The 17,073-nt window shown below is 42.2% G+C and overlaps 3 protein-coding genes across 3 annotated transcripts; all 3 read left to right on the plus strand.

The window, feature by feature from the left end:
* Positions 1–2,109: 2,109 nt before the first annotated feature.
* On the plus strand, positions 2,110–4,427 carry LOC128473759 (endoplasmic reticulum membrane adapter protein XK-like). The gene is made up of 3 exons (XM_053455999.1): positions 2,110–2,354; positions 3,252–3,514; positions 3,694–4,427. Exons 1-3 carry the CDS (start codon positions 2,110–2,112, stop codon positions 4,425–4,427), a joined length of 1,242 nt encoding a protein of 413 aa, XP_053311974.1.
* Positions 4,428–9,445: 5,018 nt separating this feature from the next.
* LOC128473760 (endoplasmic reticulum membrane adapter protein XK-like) lies at positions 9,446–11,763 on the plus strand. Its single transcript, XM_053456000.1, has 3 exons — positions 9,446–9,690; positions 10,588–10,850; positions 11,030–11,763. The coding sequence occupies exons 1-3, from the start codon at positions 9,446–9,448 to the stop codon at positions 11,761–11,763; spliced, it is 1,242 nt and encodes a 413-aa protein (XP_053311975.1).
* A 2,703-nt stretch (positions 11,764–14,466) lies between these two features.
* Positions 14,467–16,817, plus strand: LOC128475167 (endoplasmic reticulum membrane adapter protein XK-like). Its single transcript, XM_053457638.1, has 3 exons — positions 14,467–14,711; positions 15,609–15,871; positions 16,051–16,817. Exons 1-3 carry the CDS (start codon positions 14,467–14,469, stop codon positions 16,782–16,784), a joined length of 1,242 nt encoding a protein of 413 aa, XP_053313613.1. The 3' UTR covers positions 16,785–16,817.
* The last annotated feature ends 256 nt before the right edge of the window (positions 16,818–17,073 follow it).

Below are 17,073 nucleotides of genomic sequence, written 5' to 3' on the forward strand. Positions count from 1 at the left end.
ATGAAAGTGGTTTTTTGTTTGTTTGTTTTTTATTCTAAAAGCTTTAGTTCCTGTGATCGCAGAAAACTTTCATGGCACAAAAGGGCACATGCATTATACGAGCGCCTCTATTGGTCGCAGCCAGGGAGCTCCTCTGGCATCAACCAAGAGAGTCGCTCTTACGAACTTTTAGCTCCAGGGGCGATCCTACGGATTCTCATTCAAGTTAACTCCTGCGATGCTACATAGACAAGATAGGTAGGGACGGGACCAAGGAGACCAGCTAAGAGGTATTAACAAAGATGAACACGAAGATTCGTCTATTTTTACTGGCCACCATGTTAGTTTATTTGGTTTTCTGTTTCAACAAACTCACCATTTGTTTTCATGTTCTCCCGAATATGAATGCACAAGTCTAATATTAAGCATCAGAAGTGTATGCCAATAGGTTTTCTGTTTTTTTTTTGTTTTTTTTTAATGCATGGAATTGTTATCCTCAGTATAAACACAAGAATTACAGCTTTAAGGGATCTCTTTTTGATACCTGCTCAACAAGTATTTGAAGCTCTAAATTTGTTGGGTGTATTTGAAATGAAAACTGAATGCACTTGGTGAACTACATTCAGGATGGACTGCCTGTAGCTACCAACTGTTTTATATGGTTACAAGCTGCAAACTGGTAGTTGCTAGCAGATAGGCGGCTATATGCCAGCTACTTGTTACTTTGACAGACATCAAACTAGGTAACAAAGTATGATACAAAATACAGTTAATAGCTAAATAGGGACCTCTCTCCATTCTCCATCAACAGTAGTTGTTTCTGTAATTATTGAAGAATAGCTCTCAGGGTTTTTTTTTTAATCCTAGAGCCCAGGGTTTTGGGAGTAAAATCTACTATATATTTAAATATATATATATATATATATATATTAGTTATTTTAGTTATTAAAACTCCTGAAACTCATTGTGAGTATGCAAGGTTAACGAGAACTCACTGATGCTTTTTGTATAGTAACACTTTTCGGCATTATCTGAAAATCCTGCACTGTTAGTGTGGTAATTATCAAGGGTCTACTGGCTCAAGAACCTTGTGAGTAATAATGTTTCACAAACGATTTTTGATAGAGGCACCTGTAATGATCAGATATATTAAGTCAACTGGAATTTTTTTAACAGCAGTTTCCCTTTTAAGGCTGAGTATCATTAAGGTTTCTTACCTGTTGTAAGAACATTATGGCTCAAAAAATTTGGAAAGGGAAGAACACGCTAAAAAAACATATGAATTCATGTGTTGAGGTGTGTTTTCAAATGACCAATATGCACATAGGACAAAGCATGGAATCGGTGGACAACTAGCAAGTACAATTTAAAAGCACCTTTGTATGCAGCTAGCTGCGTTTGAAGGCAAGGCAAGCCATGTAAGGGGTAGGGCTAGCTCCTGATAAGTGTGAAATAGGGGGAGTGGAGAAAGAAGAAGGTCGACTGGAGACCCAAGGTAGTGGTCCTTCACCCAGAAACTCTGGGACAAATCTTTAGGGTTCTGATTTATGCTCATAAGTTTAAGCAGAAAAGCGCATCATTTTGCACTTTCTGAGACAATGTTCCCTTGAAATGTGTTGTTAAACCTATGCCATGCATGGTGTATTATCACACCACTACATACCAGCTGTTGGGAGGACCCGGGCAATTTTTGCGCCAGGGCCCTGTGGTTTCTAGTTACGCCCTTAGTCTAGTGCTTCAGTTGGCTACTATGTTCACTTCCATCGGCTCTTAATAAAAGCACCATTTCCCTTATGTAGTTAGTCCTCTGTGTTCCATTGAAGTAAACTGCTTTATTTCAAAAACGGCAAAAGATAATACAATAATACACTTTGTTGAAAACATATAACTATTTAAATAACTGCTAAAATCACACATGCTGCTGACAGCCAGCTGTTACATTATCAGCATTATGACATCACAAAGTGATTGTGATGTCACTGTAGGCTATAGGGAAAGCAGCAGCTGGGCTAGGTCAGTTGATGGTTGGATAGTGTTTCGTGCACTCCTGCTTGCCTGACGCTGTTATTTCTCAAAAGTAGCTGTTTGCTACGCGTTGTTTCTGAGTGTCCGCACTCAAGCTGAGCGACCATGAAATTCCCTCGCTCAATTTTGATTTCTCTGTTTCTATATGTAGCAGAGACAATCTTAGGCCTGTACTTGAGCAGCACATACAGCACTGCAGTGCACAGAATTTGGTTGTACTTGACCCTCCTATTCTGTCTTCTGCCCTGCCTTCTGGTACAGATCTGTTTTGTCTGCTTCCACATGGAATTCTTTGATGACAGATCCCTGGAACATCTGTTTCATCTCCTGCAGCTGGGACCTCTGTTCAGGTGAGTGAGGAGGGAAGGTGCCCTGTATTTAGATAGATACCACATCGGTGAGCCAGTGCATTAGGTACATGGCACACTGTCTATTGTAAAAGAAATGAAAACCGCTGATGATTCCATGCCATTTATTTATATAGTGCCCGCAGATTCCATAGCGCTGTTACAATAAGGGATAGACAAAATATTTCACAAAGACAATTTAGAATGAAATCACCAATAACACAGATTATAGCATATTTCTACAGAAGGAAAAGATGGTCTGTTCTTGTGAGCAATTAGGAATCAATAGATGAATAAAGCCATCAAATACAACTGTCACAGATTTTGTATATGGCATCTGCTTACAAGTTATCACAATGTGATCCGTTGCAACTTAATGTTACGAGGTTTCATGTGCCGTCAGAGTTCATAGGTTTCAGGCCCCTTAAAAATGGATCGAATTTTCACTGATTCCCTCCCACTAAACCCGGACAACAAACGTGTTCTCATTTTAGATGGGTAAAAGGCGTTCCATTTAATATTTGTAGCTCTGATAGTACAAAGAGTGGGAACAGGGGATATTTTGAAGGGAATGATTGTGTTTTGTAGAAAAGCGATACATACCGAGATATCATTTAAATACATAGAGTTTGAGTTGAATCTAAAATCTCAGTCACTATTGAGTTTATGGTTTTATGTGTGCTTCTTGGCCAGATTATATTTGAACCGGAGATATACAGGGGGCTGGAAAGACGAATAAAAGGCGTTATGTTTTGGGTCAGGTTTGGGTGAAAGCATTTATCTAATGATGCAGGGCAGTAATAGTTTTCATTGTGTTAAACGGAACCTCACCCCATGTGGCTGCAATGTTCTGTCCAGTGTTAATAATGAGTGAACCCTATTTTTTCCTGTACTTTGCAGGTGTGTGCAAGTTCTCCGCCTTTACTTCATTAATGGAAAATCAGAGGATCCATACGACACCCTCATTAAGAGGAAGCAGCTGTCTGAAGATGGCGGTTGGGTTGAGGTGGAACAGGAGGTTGGTCGCGTTGATATGCTGCTGTCCAAACACAGTTCTGCTTTCCGCTGGGCCTCCTTCATCCAAGCTTTCTTTGGGTCAGCACCTCAACTGATACTACAGCTGTATATTTCCATCTCACAACAGCATATAAGCCTATGCAGATGTAAGACAACATTTCTTTGTCGTTTCTTTGTCAATATAGTCACACACAAATTGTATGTGCAGAAATGCCCCAGTGATTAAGAACTATACTTTTTCTTCATAAATGCATATCATTTACACATACATTTATCTTAATGTTTACTAATTGGAATTGTCCTTTCCTTTTCTGATTTTCTTCAGGCATGCTTATGAGTATCTCTCTGCTGTCCGTTACGTATGGAGCGTTACAGTGCAACATCCTGGCCATTCGAATTAATTACGAGGACTATGATTTCACCTTTCGACCAGCTGCCTACCTTTGCTTATTGCTTTGGAGATTCCTTGAGATTTCCTGCAGAGTCGTCGTGCTTGGCCTCTTCAGCTCCGTTTTCAAAACATGGACCCTGTGTGTGGTGGCCTTAAATCTGTTGGCTTTTATGCTCTACTCATGGATCAGTTTTTGGAAGAATAAGTCATCGGGAAACAAGAATGGTTTGAGCAAGTGTAGGACTGCTACTGAGCGTGCTGTACTGAACATCCTGTACTCTGTGACGAGCATTTTCTGCTGGTGTCCGATTCAGGTCGAGCTCAGTGAGCCCGACCTGATTACCAAATCAAACAATTGGTGTCGCATCACCATGTATTATATGCTCAGACATATTGAAAACGCCGTCCTGATTTTCCTATGGTACATCTATCAAACAGATGTTTACTCGCTCATAGGTAGCACTTTTTTGGTCGCACTGCTCCTGGTGGGTTATACCATATCGATGCTCTTCATGCTGATTTTTTATCAGTTCTTGCACCCCTGCAGGACACTTTTCACATCCAGTTTTGTAGGTGGCTTGATGTCAGGCTTAAAGAGTCTTTGTTGTATGTGCAAACCTTCAAGAGCCCCAACAAACGAACATGGCTCCGAGGTCTGTGAGCCTTAGAACTGACAAGATGAGATTTACATCAATGCAAAGGAGTTGATCTGTGTTCATTGGGAAGCTACTCTACTGCAGACTCTCGAAGCAGAAGCCGACAAAATGGACAGAATGCAGAGAGCGTTAGGGGATATATAAGGACACAAGAAAACTAATATACCACATCTGTGTCTTCCCTAAATAAAGTGTTCTGAATGGCAATATTAAGAATGAAAGTGGTTTTTTGTTTGTTTGTTTTTTATTCTAAAAGCTTTAGTTCCTGTGATCGCAGAAAACTTTCATGGCACAAAAGGGCACATGCATTATACGAGCGCCTCTATTGGTCGCAGCCAGGGAGCTCCTCTGGCATCAACCAAGAGAGTCGCTCTTACGAACTTTTAGCTCCAGGGGCGATCCTACGGATTCTCATTCAAGTTAACTCCTGCGATGCTACGTAGACAAGATAGGTAGGGACGGGACCAAGGAGACCAGCTAAGAGGTATTAACAAAGATGAACACGAAGATTCGTCTATTTTTACTGGCCACCATGTTAGTTTATTTGGTTTTCTGTTTCAACAAACTCACCATTTGTTTTCATGTTCTCCCGAATACGAATGCACAAGTCTAATATTAAGCATCAGAAGTGTATGCCAATAGGTTTTCTGTTTTTTTTTTTTTTTTTAATGCATGGAATTGTTATCCTCAGTATAAACACAAGAATTACAGCTTTAAGGGATCTCTTTTTGATACCTGCTCAACAAGTATTTGAAGCTCTAAATTTGTTGGGTGTATTTGAAATGAAAACTGAATGCCCTTGGTGAACTACATTCAGGATGGACTGCCTGTAGCTACCAACTGTTTTATATGGTTACAAGCTGCAAACTGGTAGTTGCTAGCAGATAGGCGGCTATATGCCAGCTACTTGTTACTTTGACAGACATCAAACTAGGTAACAAAGTATGATACAAAATACAGTTAATAGCTAAATAGGGACCTCTGTCCATTCTCCATCAACAGTAGTTGTTTCTGTAATTATCGAAGAATAGGTCTCAGGGTTTTTTTTTTAATCCTAGAGCCCAGGGTTTTGGGAGTAAAATCTACTATATATTTAAATATATATATATATATATATATATATATATATTAGTTATTTTAGTTATTAAAACTCCTGAAACTCATTGTGAGTGTGACAGAATGACCTGTCATACAAGGCCCCAAGGTAGTCAGAGATGGCTCCAGCCTGGCTGCCAAACAGGCAGGAACTCCATTGTTTAATTAATCCCATCAATAGGATTGCTGATTGGGGATTAAAGGTTGGGCTGTATGCATGTATCTGTTAATTTATGTTAATGAAGTTCTGTGGCTATATCAGTCTATGTTTTACTACAATAAACTGTTCATTCCTGCTGTACTTAGTTCAAGGTAGTTGTATGTCTACTTATTGGGTACACATAGCAGGGTTCCAAGGTGCGCATGCTGACTGGTGCTGGAAGTGATTCCGGGGACAACAGGAGGATACATGTGGGTGATCTCTGGGAGTTACTACAGCTCTCTTGGTGAACCCGTTACATTGGTGGCAAGCGGCGGGATTGCCTCCTAGTCTAAGGGACACGTCCTTTGCAACGGGATCTATCTCCAGGAAAGAGAATGGAAGTCAGCTACGCAGAGCTGATCAAGAGGAATTGTAAACGCCTGAAGCTCTGGAGGGATGTTCTCCACTTGGAAATTAAGTACAAGGGGAAAAGCCTCCCAACCTTTGAGGAAAGGTTTTGGCTCCAGCGGAAGTTGCGGATGCCGTTCTTGGGGAAGCAGCCCAAAGAGGAATGGGTGGCTGAGCTGGAGGTGCTGGTCCAGACAGAGCTGAGGTTGGACGATGGATATCGGGCTCTGCGGTGGTACGCAGCACAGATGTGCCTGGGGCTGGAGGATAAAGTTCCCACAGAGGGCTATGGCTTCGGCGGCCCGGGATTATTATTGGAAATTATAGAAAAGGATCCCGACTTCGGTAGTGCATCGGAGTGTCGGGAGGAAGACATCCAGGAGCGAAGGGAGGAGGATATCCCATACGTGCCTAAGCTGTGGGCTGACCTGGATTATTTGGTCACACAAGAATGGGAACTGGAACAGGCATATCAAGAGTTATTTGACCATGTGCAACAGTATGCCCCAGTGACCATGGATTTCATTGATTTTACTGCGTGGTCACCTGAGGATGTTGACCCAGAAGGGGTGGATGGGACTGATTCACAGGGTTACTGGACAGCTAACCCAGATCCGATAGCGGAGCTATGTGATTGTACACCACAACCGGATCCAGAGACTGTGGATTTAATTGATTTTACATCTGAGGATGTTGGTCCGGGAGGGCTTGCAATTGGCTTCCCTTCCCAGCAAAAGGAAGAAGGTTTTGTGGGTGTAGTAGCTGGCACTGCGGTCTCCACAAGCACCCACCCAGCAGAAGAGCTGCCATCGGGGCAGAGTGCCGCTGGCATCTGCCTGCTCCTTTCCCTGTTTCCCGAGCCTGACCACAGCAACCTTGTAGGGTCCAGTCAGGCAGCCCCAGAGACTGTGGTAGTTGATGGGGCTGCGGTTTCCACACCTGGGTCCCCGGAATGTTGGGCAGTTGGCCCAGATCCCCGCTCCCCAGCAGAAGCGCTGGCAACAGGGCAGAGTGCTGCTGTTCTCTGCCCACCCCTCCCCCTTGTTCCTGAGTCTGACCATGACGCTCCCGCAGTGCTCGCTCAGACCACCCCAGCCGAAATACTGGCAACAGGAGAGAGGCAGGACGGCCCCTCTCTACCAGCACTGGAGGTGCCCGCAAACCCTATAGAAGAGCTTTCTCCAGGTCAGAGTGCAGCTGGCCTCTGCCCTCCCTCATCAGACGTCCCTCCACTAGAGGATGGTACAAAACCAGCACTGGGGGACATGTATCCCATACAGGTGGATGAGACTGTGGTTGCCACCTGTGGTCCACATAATTGCTGGGCAGCTGGCTCGGATCCCCAACCCTTGATTGAAGGGGCCCCCGCCACCCTGTCATCTCCCCAGCGGCTGAGAAGACTCCAGAGAGAAGGTGCAGTTGGCAATTCTCTCCAGCGGCAGTTATATTTTTCGGGAGAGGCAGAGGGCAGGCGGGTGAGTACTGCTCTTTTGTTAAATTGTTTTGAGGAGTACCAATTTGTGGCTGGCAGTGATGGTCCAGATATACAGACTGACTTCAGAGTCAAACAGTGTGGGGTCTTATCAGACGCCAGTCTCCCCCAGAAAAAGGAGATATGTGATGGAGTGTGTGACGGAACTGTCCATCACTGGGGCCCCTGGAGAGGACTGAAAGCAAGCCTGCTACCCGCAGATTATGGACCCTGTCTCCCTGCCTTTTGCCAGCCCCCTGCATCCACAACTCCAGGAGCGACGGAGCTGTGCTGTCGGACTGAACTGGATGCAGACCCGGTTTGGGTCTGGCCCCAGTTCAGTCTTATTTTTAAAAGGGGAGATATGTGACAGAATGACCTGTCATACAAGGCCCCAAGGTAGTCAGAGATGGCTCCAGCCTGGCTGCCAAACAGGCAGGAACTCCATTGTTTAATTAATCCCATCAATAGGATTGCTGATTGGGGATTAAAGGTTGGGCTGTATGCATGTATCTGTTAATTTATGTTAATGAAGTTCTGTGGCTATATCAGTCTATGTTTTACTACAATAAACTGTTCATTCCTGCTGTACTTAGTTCAAGGTAGTTGTATGTCTACTTATTGGGTACACATAGCAGGGTTCCAAGGTGCGCATGCTGACTGGTGCTGGAAGTGATTCCGGGGACAACAGGAGGATACATGTGGGTGATCTCTGGGAGTTACTACAGCTCTCTTGGTGAACCCGTTACAGTGAGTATGCAAGGTTAACGAGAACTCACTGATGCTTTTTGTATAGTAACACTTTTCGGCATTATCTGAAAATCCTGCACTGTTAGTGTGGTAATTATCAAGGGTCTACTGGCTCAAGAACCTTGTGAGTAATAATGTTTCACAAACGATTTTTGATAGAGGCACCTGTAATGATCAGATATATTAAGTCAACTGGAATTTTTTTAACAGCAGTTTCCCTTTTAAGGCTGAGTATCATTAAGGTTTCTTACCTGTTGTAAGAACATTATGGCTAAAAAAATTTGGAAAGGGAAGAACACGCTAAAAAAACATATGAATTCATGTGTTGAGGTGTGTTTTCAAATGACCAATATGCACATAGGACAAAGCAAGGAATCGGTGGACAACTAGCAAGTACAATTTAAAAGCACCTTTGTATGCAGCTAGCTGCGTTTGAAGGCAAGGCAAGCCATGTAAGGGGTAGGGCTAGCTCCTGATAAGTGTGAAATAGGGGGAGTGGAGAAAGAAGAAGGTCGACTGGAGACCCAAGGTAGTGGTCCTTCACCCAGAAACTCTGGGACAAATCTTTAGGGTTCTGATTTATGCTCATAAGTTTAAGCAGAAAAGCGCATCATTTTGCACTTTCTGAGACAATGTTCTCTTGAAATGTGTTGTTAAACCTATGCCATGCATGGTGTATTATCACACCACTACATACCAGCTGTTGGGAGGACCCGGGCAATTTTTGCGCCAGGGCCCTGTGGTTTCTAGTTACACCCTTAGTCTAGTGCTTCAGTTGGCTACTATGTTCACTTCCATCGGCTCTTAATAAAAGCACCATTTCCCTTATGTAGTTAGTCCTCTGTGTTCCATTGAAGTAAACTGCTTTATTTCAAAAACGGCAAAAGATAATACAATAATACACTTTGTTGAAAACATATAACTATTTAAATAACTGCTAAAATCACACATGCTGCTGACAGCCAGCTGTTACATTATCAGCATTATGACATCACAAAGTGATTGTGATGTCACTGTAAGCTATAGGGAAAGCAGCAGCTGGGCTAGGTCAGTTGATGGTTGGATAGTGTTTCGTGCACTCCTGCTTGCCTGACGCTGTTATTTCTCAAAAGTAGCTGTTTGCTACGCGTTGTTTCTGAGTGTCCGCACTCAAGCTGAGCGACCATGAAATTCCCTCGCTCAATTTTGATTTCTCTGTTTCTATATGTAGCAGAGACAATCTTAGGCCTGTACTTGAGCAGCACATACAGCACTGCAGTGCACAGAATTTGGTTGTACTTGACCCTCCTATTCTGTCTTCTGCCCTGCCTTCTGGTACAGATCTGTTTTGTCTGCTTCCACATGGAATTCTTTGATGACATATCCCTGGAACATCTGTTTCATCTCCTGCAGCTGGGACCTCTGTTCAGGTGAGTGAGGAGGGAAGGTGCCCTGTATTTAGATACATACCACATCGGTGAGCCAGTGCATTAGGTACATGGCACACTGTCTATTGTAAAAGAAATGAAACCCGCTGATGATTCCATGCCATTTATTTATATAGTGCCCGCAGATTCCATAGCGCTGTTACAATAAGGGATAGACAAAATATTTCACAAAGACCATTTAGAATGAAATCACCAATAACACAGATTAAAGCATATTTCTACAGAAGGAAAAGATGCTCTGCTCTTGTGAGCAATTAGGAATCAATAGATGAATAAAGCCATCAAATACAACTGTCACAGATTTTTTATATGGCATCTGCTTACAAGTTATCACAATGTGATCCGTTGCAACTTAATGTTACGAGGTTTCATGTGCCGTCAGAGTTCATAGGTTTCAGGCCCCTTAAAAATGGATCGAATTTTCACTGATTCCCTCCCACTAAACCCGGACAACAAACGTGTTCTCATTTTAGATGGGTAAAAGGCGTTCCATTTAATATTTGTAGCTCTGATAGTACAAAGAGTGGGAACAGGGGATATTTTGAAGGGAATGATTGTGTTTTGTAGATAAGCGATACATACCGAGATATCATTTAAATACATAGAGTTTGAGTTGAATCTAAAATCTCAGTCACTATTGAGTTTATGGTTTTATGTGTGCTTCTTGGCCAGATTATATTTGAACCGGAGATATACAGGGGGCTGGAAAGACGAATAGAAGGCGTTATGTTTTGGGTCAGGTTTGGGTGAAAGCATTTATCTAATGATGCAGGGCAGTAATAGTTTTCATTGTGTTAAACGGAACCTCACCCCATGTGGCTGCAATGTTCTGTCCAGTGATAATAATGAGTGAACCCTATTTTTTCCTGTACTTTGCAGGTGTGTGCAAGTTCTCCGCCTTTACTTCATTAATGGAAAATCAGAGGATCCATACGACACCCTCATTAAGAGGAAGCAGCTGTCTGAAGATGGCGGTTGGGTTGAGGTGGAACAGGAGGTTGGTCGCGTTGATATGCTGCTGTCCAAACACAGTTCTGCTTTCCGCTGGGCCTCCTTCATCCAAGCTTTCTTTGGGTCAGCACCTCAACTGATACTACAGCTGTATATTTCCATCTCGCAACAGCATATAAGCCTATGCAGATGTAAGACAACATTTCTTTGTGGTTTCTTTGTCAATATAGTCACACACAAATTGTATGTGCAGAAATGCCCCAGTGATTAAGAACTATACTTTTTCTTCATAAATGCATATCATTTACACATACATTTATCTTAATGTTTACTAAGTGGAATTGTCCTTTCCTTTTCTGATTTTCTTCAGGCATGCTTATGAGTATCTCTCTGCTGTCCGTTACGTATGGAGCGTTACAGTGCAACATCCTGGCCATTCGAATTAATTACGAGGACTATGATTTCACCTTTCGACCAGCTGCCTACCTTTGCTTATTGCTTTGGAGATTCCTTGAGATTTCCTGCAGAGTCGTCGTGCTTGGCCTCTTCAGCTCCGTTTTCAAAACATGGACCCTGTGTGTGGTGGCCTTAAATCTGTTGGCTTTTATGCTCTACTCATGGATCAGTTTTTGGAAGAATAAGTCATCGGGAAACAAGAATGGTTTGAGCAAGTGTAGGACTGCTACTGAGCGTGCTGTACTGAACATCCTGTACTCTGTGACGAGCATTTTCTGCTGGTGTCCGATTCAGGTCGAGCTCAGTGAGCCCGACCTGATTACCAAATCAAACAATTGGTGTCGCATCACCATGTATTATATGCTCAGACATATTGAAAACGCCGTCCTGATTTTCCTATGGTACATCTATCAAACAGATGTTTACTCGCTCATAGGTAGCACTTTTTTGGTCGCACTGCTCCTGGTGGGTTATACCATATCGATGCTCTTCATGCTGATTTTTTATCAGTTCTTGCACCCCTGCAGGACACTTTTCACATCCAGTTTTGTAGGTGGCTTGATGTCAGGCTTAAAGAGTCTTTGTTGTATGTGCAAACCTTCAAGAGCCCCAACAAACGAACATGGCTCCGAGGTCTGTGAGCCTTAGAACTGACAAGATGAGATTTACATCAATGCAAAGGAGTTGATCTGTGTTCATTGGGAAGCTACTCTACTACAGACTCTCGAAGCAGAAGCCGACAAAATGGACAGAATGCAGAGAGCGTTAGGGGATATATAAGGACACAAGAAAACTAATATACCACATCTGTGTCTTCCCTAAATAAAGTGTTCTGAATGGCAATATTAAGAATGAAAGTGGTTTTTTGTTTGTTTGTTTTTTATTCTAAAAGCTTTAGTTCCTGTGATCGCAGAAAACTTTCATGGCACAAAAGGGCACATGCATTATACGAGCGCCTCTATTGGTCGCAGCCAGGGAGCTCCTCTGGCATCAACCAAGAGAGTCGCTCTTACGAACTTTTAGCTCCAGGGGCGATCCTACGGATTCTCATTCAAGTTAACTCCTGCGATGCTACGTAGACAAGATAGGTAGGGACGGGACCAAGGAGACCAGCTAAGAGGTATTAACAAAGATGAACACGAAGATTCGTCTATTTTTACTGGCCACCATGTTAGTTTATTTGGTTTTCTGTTTCAACAAACTCACCATTTGTTTTCATGTTCTCCCGAATACGAATGCACAAGTCTAATATTAAGCATCAGAAGTGTATGCCAATAGGTTTTCTGTTTTTTTTTTTTTTTTTAATGCATGGAATTGTTATCCTCAGTATAAACACAAGAATTACAGCTTTAAGGGATCTCTTTTTGATACCTGCTCAACAAGTATTTGAAGCTCTAAATTTGTTGGGTGTATTTGAAATGAAAACTGAATGCCCTTGGTGAACTACATTCAGGATGGACTGCCTGTAGCTACCAACTGTTTTATATGGTTACAAGCTGCAAACTGGTAGTTGCTAGCAGATAGGCGGCTATATGCCAGCTACTTGTTACTTTGACAGACATCAAACTAGGTAACAAAGTATGATACAAAATACAGTTAATAGCTAAATAGGGACCTCTCTCCATTCTCCATCAACAGTAGTTGTTTCTGTAATTATTGAAGAATAGCTCTCAGGGTTTTTTTTTAAATCCTAGAGCCCAGGGTTTTGGGAGTAAAATCTACTATATATTTAAATATATATATATATATATATATATATATTAGTTATTTTAGTTATTAAAACTCCTGAAACTCATTGTGAGTGTGACAGAATGACCTGTCATACAAGGCCCCAAGGTAGTCAGAGATGGCTCCAGCCTGGCTGCCAAACAGGCAGGAACTCCATTGTTTAATTAATCCCATCAATAGGATTGCTGATTGGGGATTAAAGGTTGGGCTGTATGCATGTATCTGTTAATTTATGTTAATGAAGTTCTGTGGCTATATCAGTCTATGTTTTACTACAATAAACTGTTCATTCCTGCTGTACTTAGTTCAAGGTAGTTGTATGTCTACTTATTGGGTACACATAGCAGGGTTCCAAGGTGCGCATGCTGACTGGTGCTGGAAGTGATTCCGGGGACAACAGGAGGATACATGTGGGTGATCTCTGGGAGTTACTACAGCTCTCTTGGTGAACCCGTTACAGTGAGTATGCAAGGTTAACGAGAACTCACTGATGCTTTTTGTATAGTAACACTTTTCGGCATTATCTGAAAATCCTGCACTGTTAGTGTGGTAATTATCAAGGGTCTACTGGCTCAAGAACCTTGTGAGTAATAATGTTTCACAAACGATTTTTGATAGAGGCACCTGTAATGATCAGATATATTAAGTCAACTGGAATTTTTTTAACAGCAGTTTCCCTTTTAAGGCTGAGTATCATTAAGGTTTCTTACCTGTTGTAAGAACATTATGGCTAAAAAAATTTGGAAAGGGAAGAACACGCTAAAAAAACATATGAATTCATGTGTTGAGGTGTGTTTTCAAATGACCAATATGCACATAGGACAAAGCAAGGAATCGGTGGACAACTAGCAAGTACAATTTAAAAGCACCTTTGTATGCAGCTAGCTGCGTTTGAAGGCAAGGCAAGCCATGTAAGGGGTAGGGCTAGCTCCTGATAAGTGTGAAATAGGGGGAGTGGAGAAAGAAGAAGGTCGACTGGAGACCCAAGGTAGTGGTCCTTCACCCAGAAACTCTGGGACAAATCTTTAGGGTTCTGATTTATGCTCATAAGTTTAAGCAGAAAAGCGCATCATTTTGCACTTTCTGAGACAATGTTCCCTTGAAATGTGTTGTTAAACCTATGCCATGCATGGTGTATTATCACACCACTACATACCAGCTGTTGGGAGGACCCGGGCAATTTTTGCGCCAGGGCCCTGTGGTTTCTAGTTACACCCTTAGTCTAGTGCTTCAGTTGGCTACTATGTTCACTTCCATCGGCTCTTAATAAAAGCACCATTTCCCTTATGTAGTTAGTCCTCTGTGTTCCATTGAAGTAAACTGCTTTATTTCAAAAACGGCAAAAGATAATACAATAATACACTTTGTTGAAAACATATAACTATTTAAATAACTGCTAAAATCACACATGCTGCTGACAGCCAGCTGTTACATTATCAGCATTATGACATCACAAAGTGATTGTGATGTCACTGTAAGCTATAGGGAAAGCAGCAGCTGGGCTAGGTCAGTTGATGGTTGGATAGTGTTTCGTGCACTCCTGCTTGCCTGACGCTGTTATTTCTCAAAAGTAGCTGTTTGCTACGCGTTGTTTCTGAGTGTCCGCACTCAAGCTGAGCGACCATGAAATTCCCTCGCTCAATTTTGATTTCTCTGTTTCTATATGTAGCAGAGACAATCTTAGGCCTGTACTTGAGCAGCACATACAGCACTGCAGTGCACAGAATTTGGTTGTACTTGACCCTCCTATTCTGTCTTCTGCCCTGCCTTCTGGTACAGATCTGTTTTGTCTGCTTCCACATGGAATTCTTTGATGACAGATCCCTGGAACATCTGTTTCATCTCCTGCAGCTGGGACCTCTGTTCAGGTGAGTGAGGAGGGAAGGTGCCCTGTATTTAGATACATACCACATCGGTGAGCCAGTGCATTAGGTACATGGCACACTGTCTATTGTAAAAGAAATGAAACCCGCTGATGATTCCATGCCATTTATTTATATAGTGCCCGCAGATTCCATAGCGCTGTTACAATAAGGGATAGACAAAATATTTCACAAAGACCATTTAGAATGAAATCACCAATAACACAGATTAAAGCATATTTCTACAGAAGGAAAAGATGCTCTGCTCTTGTGAGCAATTAGGAATCAATAGATGAATAAAGCAATCAAATACAACTGTCACAGATTTTGTATATGGCATCTGCTTACAAGTTATCACAATGTGATCCGTTGCAACTTAATGTTACGAGGTTTCATGTGCCGTCAGAGTTCATAGGTTTCAGGCCCCTTAAAAATGGATCGAATTTTCACTGACTCCCTCCCACTAAACCCGGACAACAAACGTGTTCTCATTTTAGATGGGTAAAAGGCGTTCCATTTAATATTTGTAGCTCTGATAGTACAAAGAGTGGGAACAGGGGATATTTTGAAGGGAATGATTGTGTTTTGTAGATAAGCGATACATACCGAGATATCATTTAAATACATAGAGTTTGAGTTGAATCTAAAATCTCAGTCACTATTGAGTTTATGGTTTTATGTGTGCTTCTTGGCCAGATTATATTTGAACCGGAGATATACAGGGGGCTGGAAAGACGAATAAAAGGCGTTATGTTTTGGGTCAGGTTTGGGTGAAAGCATTTATCTAATGATGCAGGGCAGTAATAGTTTTCATTGTGTTAAACGGAACCTCACCCCATGTGGCTGTAATGTTCTGTCCAGTGTTAATAATGAGTGAACCCTATTTTTTCCTGTACTTTGCAGGTGTGTGCAAGTTCTCCGCCTTTACTTCATTAATGGAAAATCAGAGGATCCATACGACACCCTCATTAAGAGGAAGCAGCTGTCTGAAGATGGCGGTTGGGTTGAGGTGGAACAGGAGGTTGGTCGCGTTGATATGCTGCTGTCCAAACACAGTTCTGCTTTCCGTTGGGCCTCCTTCATCCAAGCTTTCTTTGGGTCAGCACCTCAACTGATACTACAGCTGTATATTTCCATCTCACAACAGCATATAAGCCTATGCAGATGTAAGACAACATTTCTTTGTCGTTTCTTTGTCAATATAGTCACACACAAATTGTATGTGCAGAAATGCCCCAGTGATGAAGAACTATACTTTTTCTTCATAAATGCATATCATTTACACATACATTTATCTTTATGTTTACTAATTGGAATTGTCCTTTCCTTTTCTGATTTTCTTCAGGCATGCTTATGAGTATCTCTCTGCTGTCCGTTACGTATGGAGCGTTACAGTGCAACATCCTGGCCATTCGAATTAATTACGAGGACTATGATTTCACCTTTCGACCAGCTGCCTACCTCTGCTTATTGCTTTGGAGATTCCTTGAGATTTCCTGCAGAGTCGTCGTGCTTGGCCTCTTCAGCTCCGTTTTCAAAACATGGACCCTGTGTGTGGTGGCCTTAAATCTGTTGGCTTTTATGCTCTACTCATGGATCAGTTTTTGGAAGAATAAGTCATCGGGAAACAAGAATGGTTTGAGCAAGTGTAGGACTGCTACTGAGCGTGCTGTACTGAACATCCTGTACTCTGTGACGAGCATTTTCTGCTGGTGTCCGATTCAGGTCGAGCTCAGTGAGCCCGACCTGATTACCAAATCAAACAATTGGTGTCGCATCACCATGTATTATATGCTCAGACATATTGAAAACGCCGTCCTGATTTTCCTATGGTACATCTATCAAACAGATGTTTACTCGCTCATAGGTAGCACTTTTTTGGTCGCACTGCTCCTGGTGGGTTATACCATATCGATGCTCTTCATGCTGATTTTTTATCAGTTCTTGCACCCCTGCAGGACACTTTTCACATCCAGTTTTGTAGGTGGCTTGATGTCAGGCTTAAAGAGTCTTTGTTGTATGTGCAAACCTTCAAGAGCCCCAACAAATGAACATGGCTCCGAGGTCTGTGAGCCTTAGAACTGACAAGATGAGATTTACATCAATGCAAAGGAGTTGATCTGTGTTCATTGGGAATCTACTCTACTACAGACTCTCGAAGCAGAAGCCGACAAAATGGACAGAATGCAGAGAGCGTTAGGGGATATATAAGGACACAAGAAAACTAATATACCACATCTGTGTCTTCCCTAAATAAAGTGTTCTGAATGGCAATATTAAGAATGAAAGTGGTTTTTTGTTTGTTTGTTTTTTATTCTAAAAGCTTTAGTTCCTGTGATCGCAGAAAACTTTCATGGCACAAAAGGGC

Source organism: Spea bombifrons, chromosome 2 (genome assembly GCF_027358695.1).
Source record: "Spea bombifrons isolate aSpeBom1 chromosome 2, aSpeBom1.2.pri, whole genome shotgun sequence".
Classification (NCBI taxonomy): domain Eukaryota; kingdom Metazoa; phylum Chordata; class Amphibia; order Anura; family Pelobatidae; genus Spea; species Spea bombifrons.

Coding starts and splice junctions, on each gene's coding strand:
- LOC128475167 (XM_053457638.1), top strand. CDS start 14,467: ATGAAATTCCCTCGCTCAATTTTGATTTCTCTGTTTCTATATGTAGCA. Junction 14,712..15,608: donor CAGCTGGGACCTCTGTTCAG/GTGAGTGAGGAG, acceptor TGTACTTTGCAG/GTGTGTGCAAGTTCTCCGCC. Junction 15,872..16,050: donor GCATATAAGCCTATGCAGAT/GTAAGACAACAT, acceptor GATTTTCTTCAG/GCATGCTTATGAGTATCTCT.
- LOC128473760 (XM_053456000.1), top strand. CDS start 9,446: ATGAAATTCCCTCGCTCAATTTTGATTTCTCTGTTTCTATATGTAGCA. Junction 9,691..10,587: donor CAGCTGGGACCTCTGTTCAG/GTGAGTGAGGAG, acceptor TGTACTTTGCAG/GTGTGTGCAAGTTCTCCGCC. Junction 10,851..11,029: donor GCATATAAGCCTATGCAGAT/GTAAGACAACAT, acceptor GATTTTCTTCAG/GCATGCTTATGAGTATCTCT.
- LOC128473759 (XM_053455999.1), top strand. CDS start 2,110: ATGAAATTCCCTCGCTCAATTTTGATTTCTCTGTTTCTATATGTAGCA. Junction 2,355..3,251: donor CAGCTGGGACCTCTGTTCAG/GTGAGTGAGGAG, acceptor TGTACTTTGCAG/GTGTGTGCAAGTTCTCCGCC. Junction 3,515..3,693: donor GCATATAAGCCTATGCAGAT/GTAAGACAACAT, acceptor GATTTTCTTCAG/GCATGCTTATGAGTATCTCT.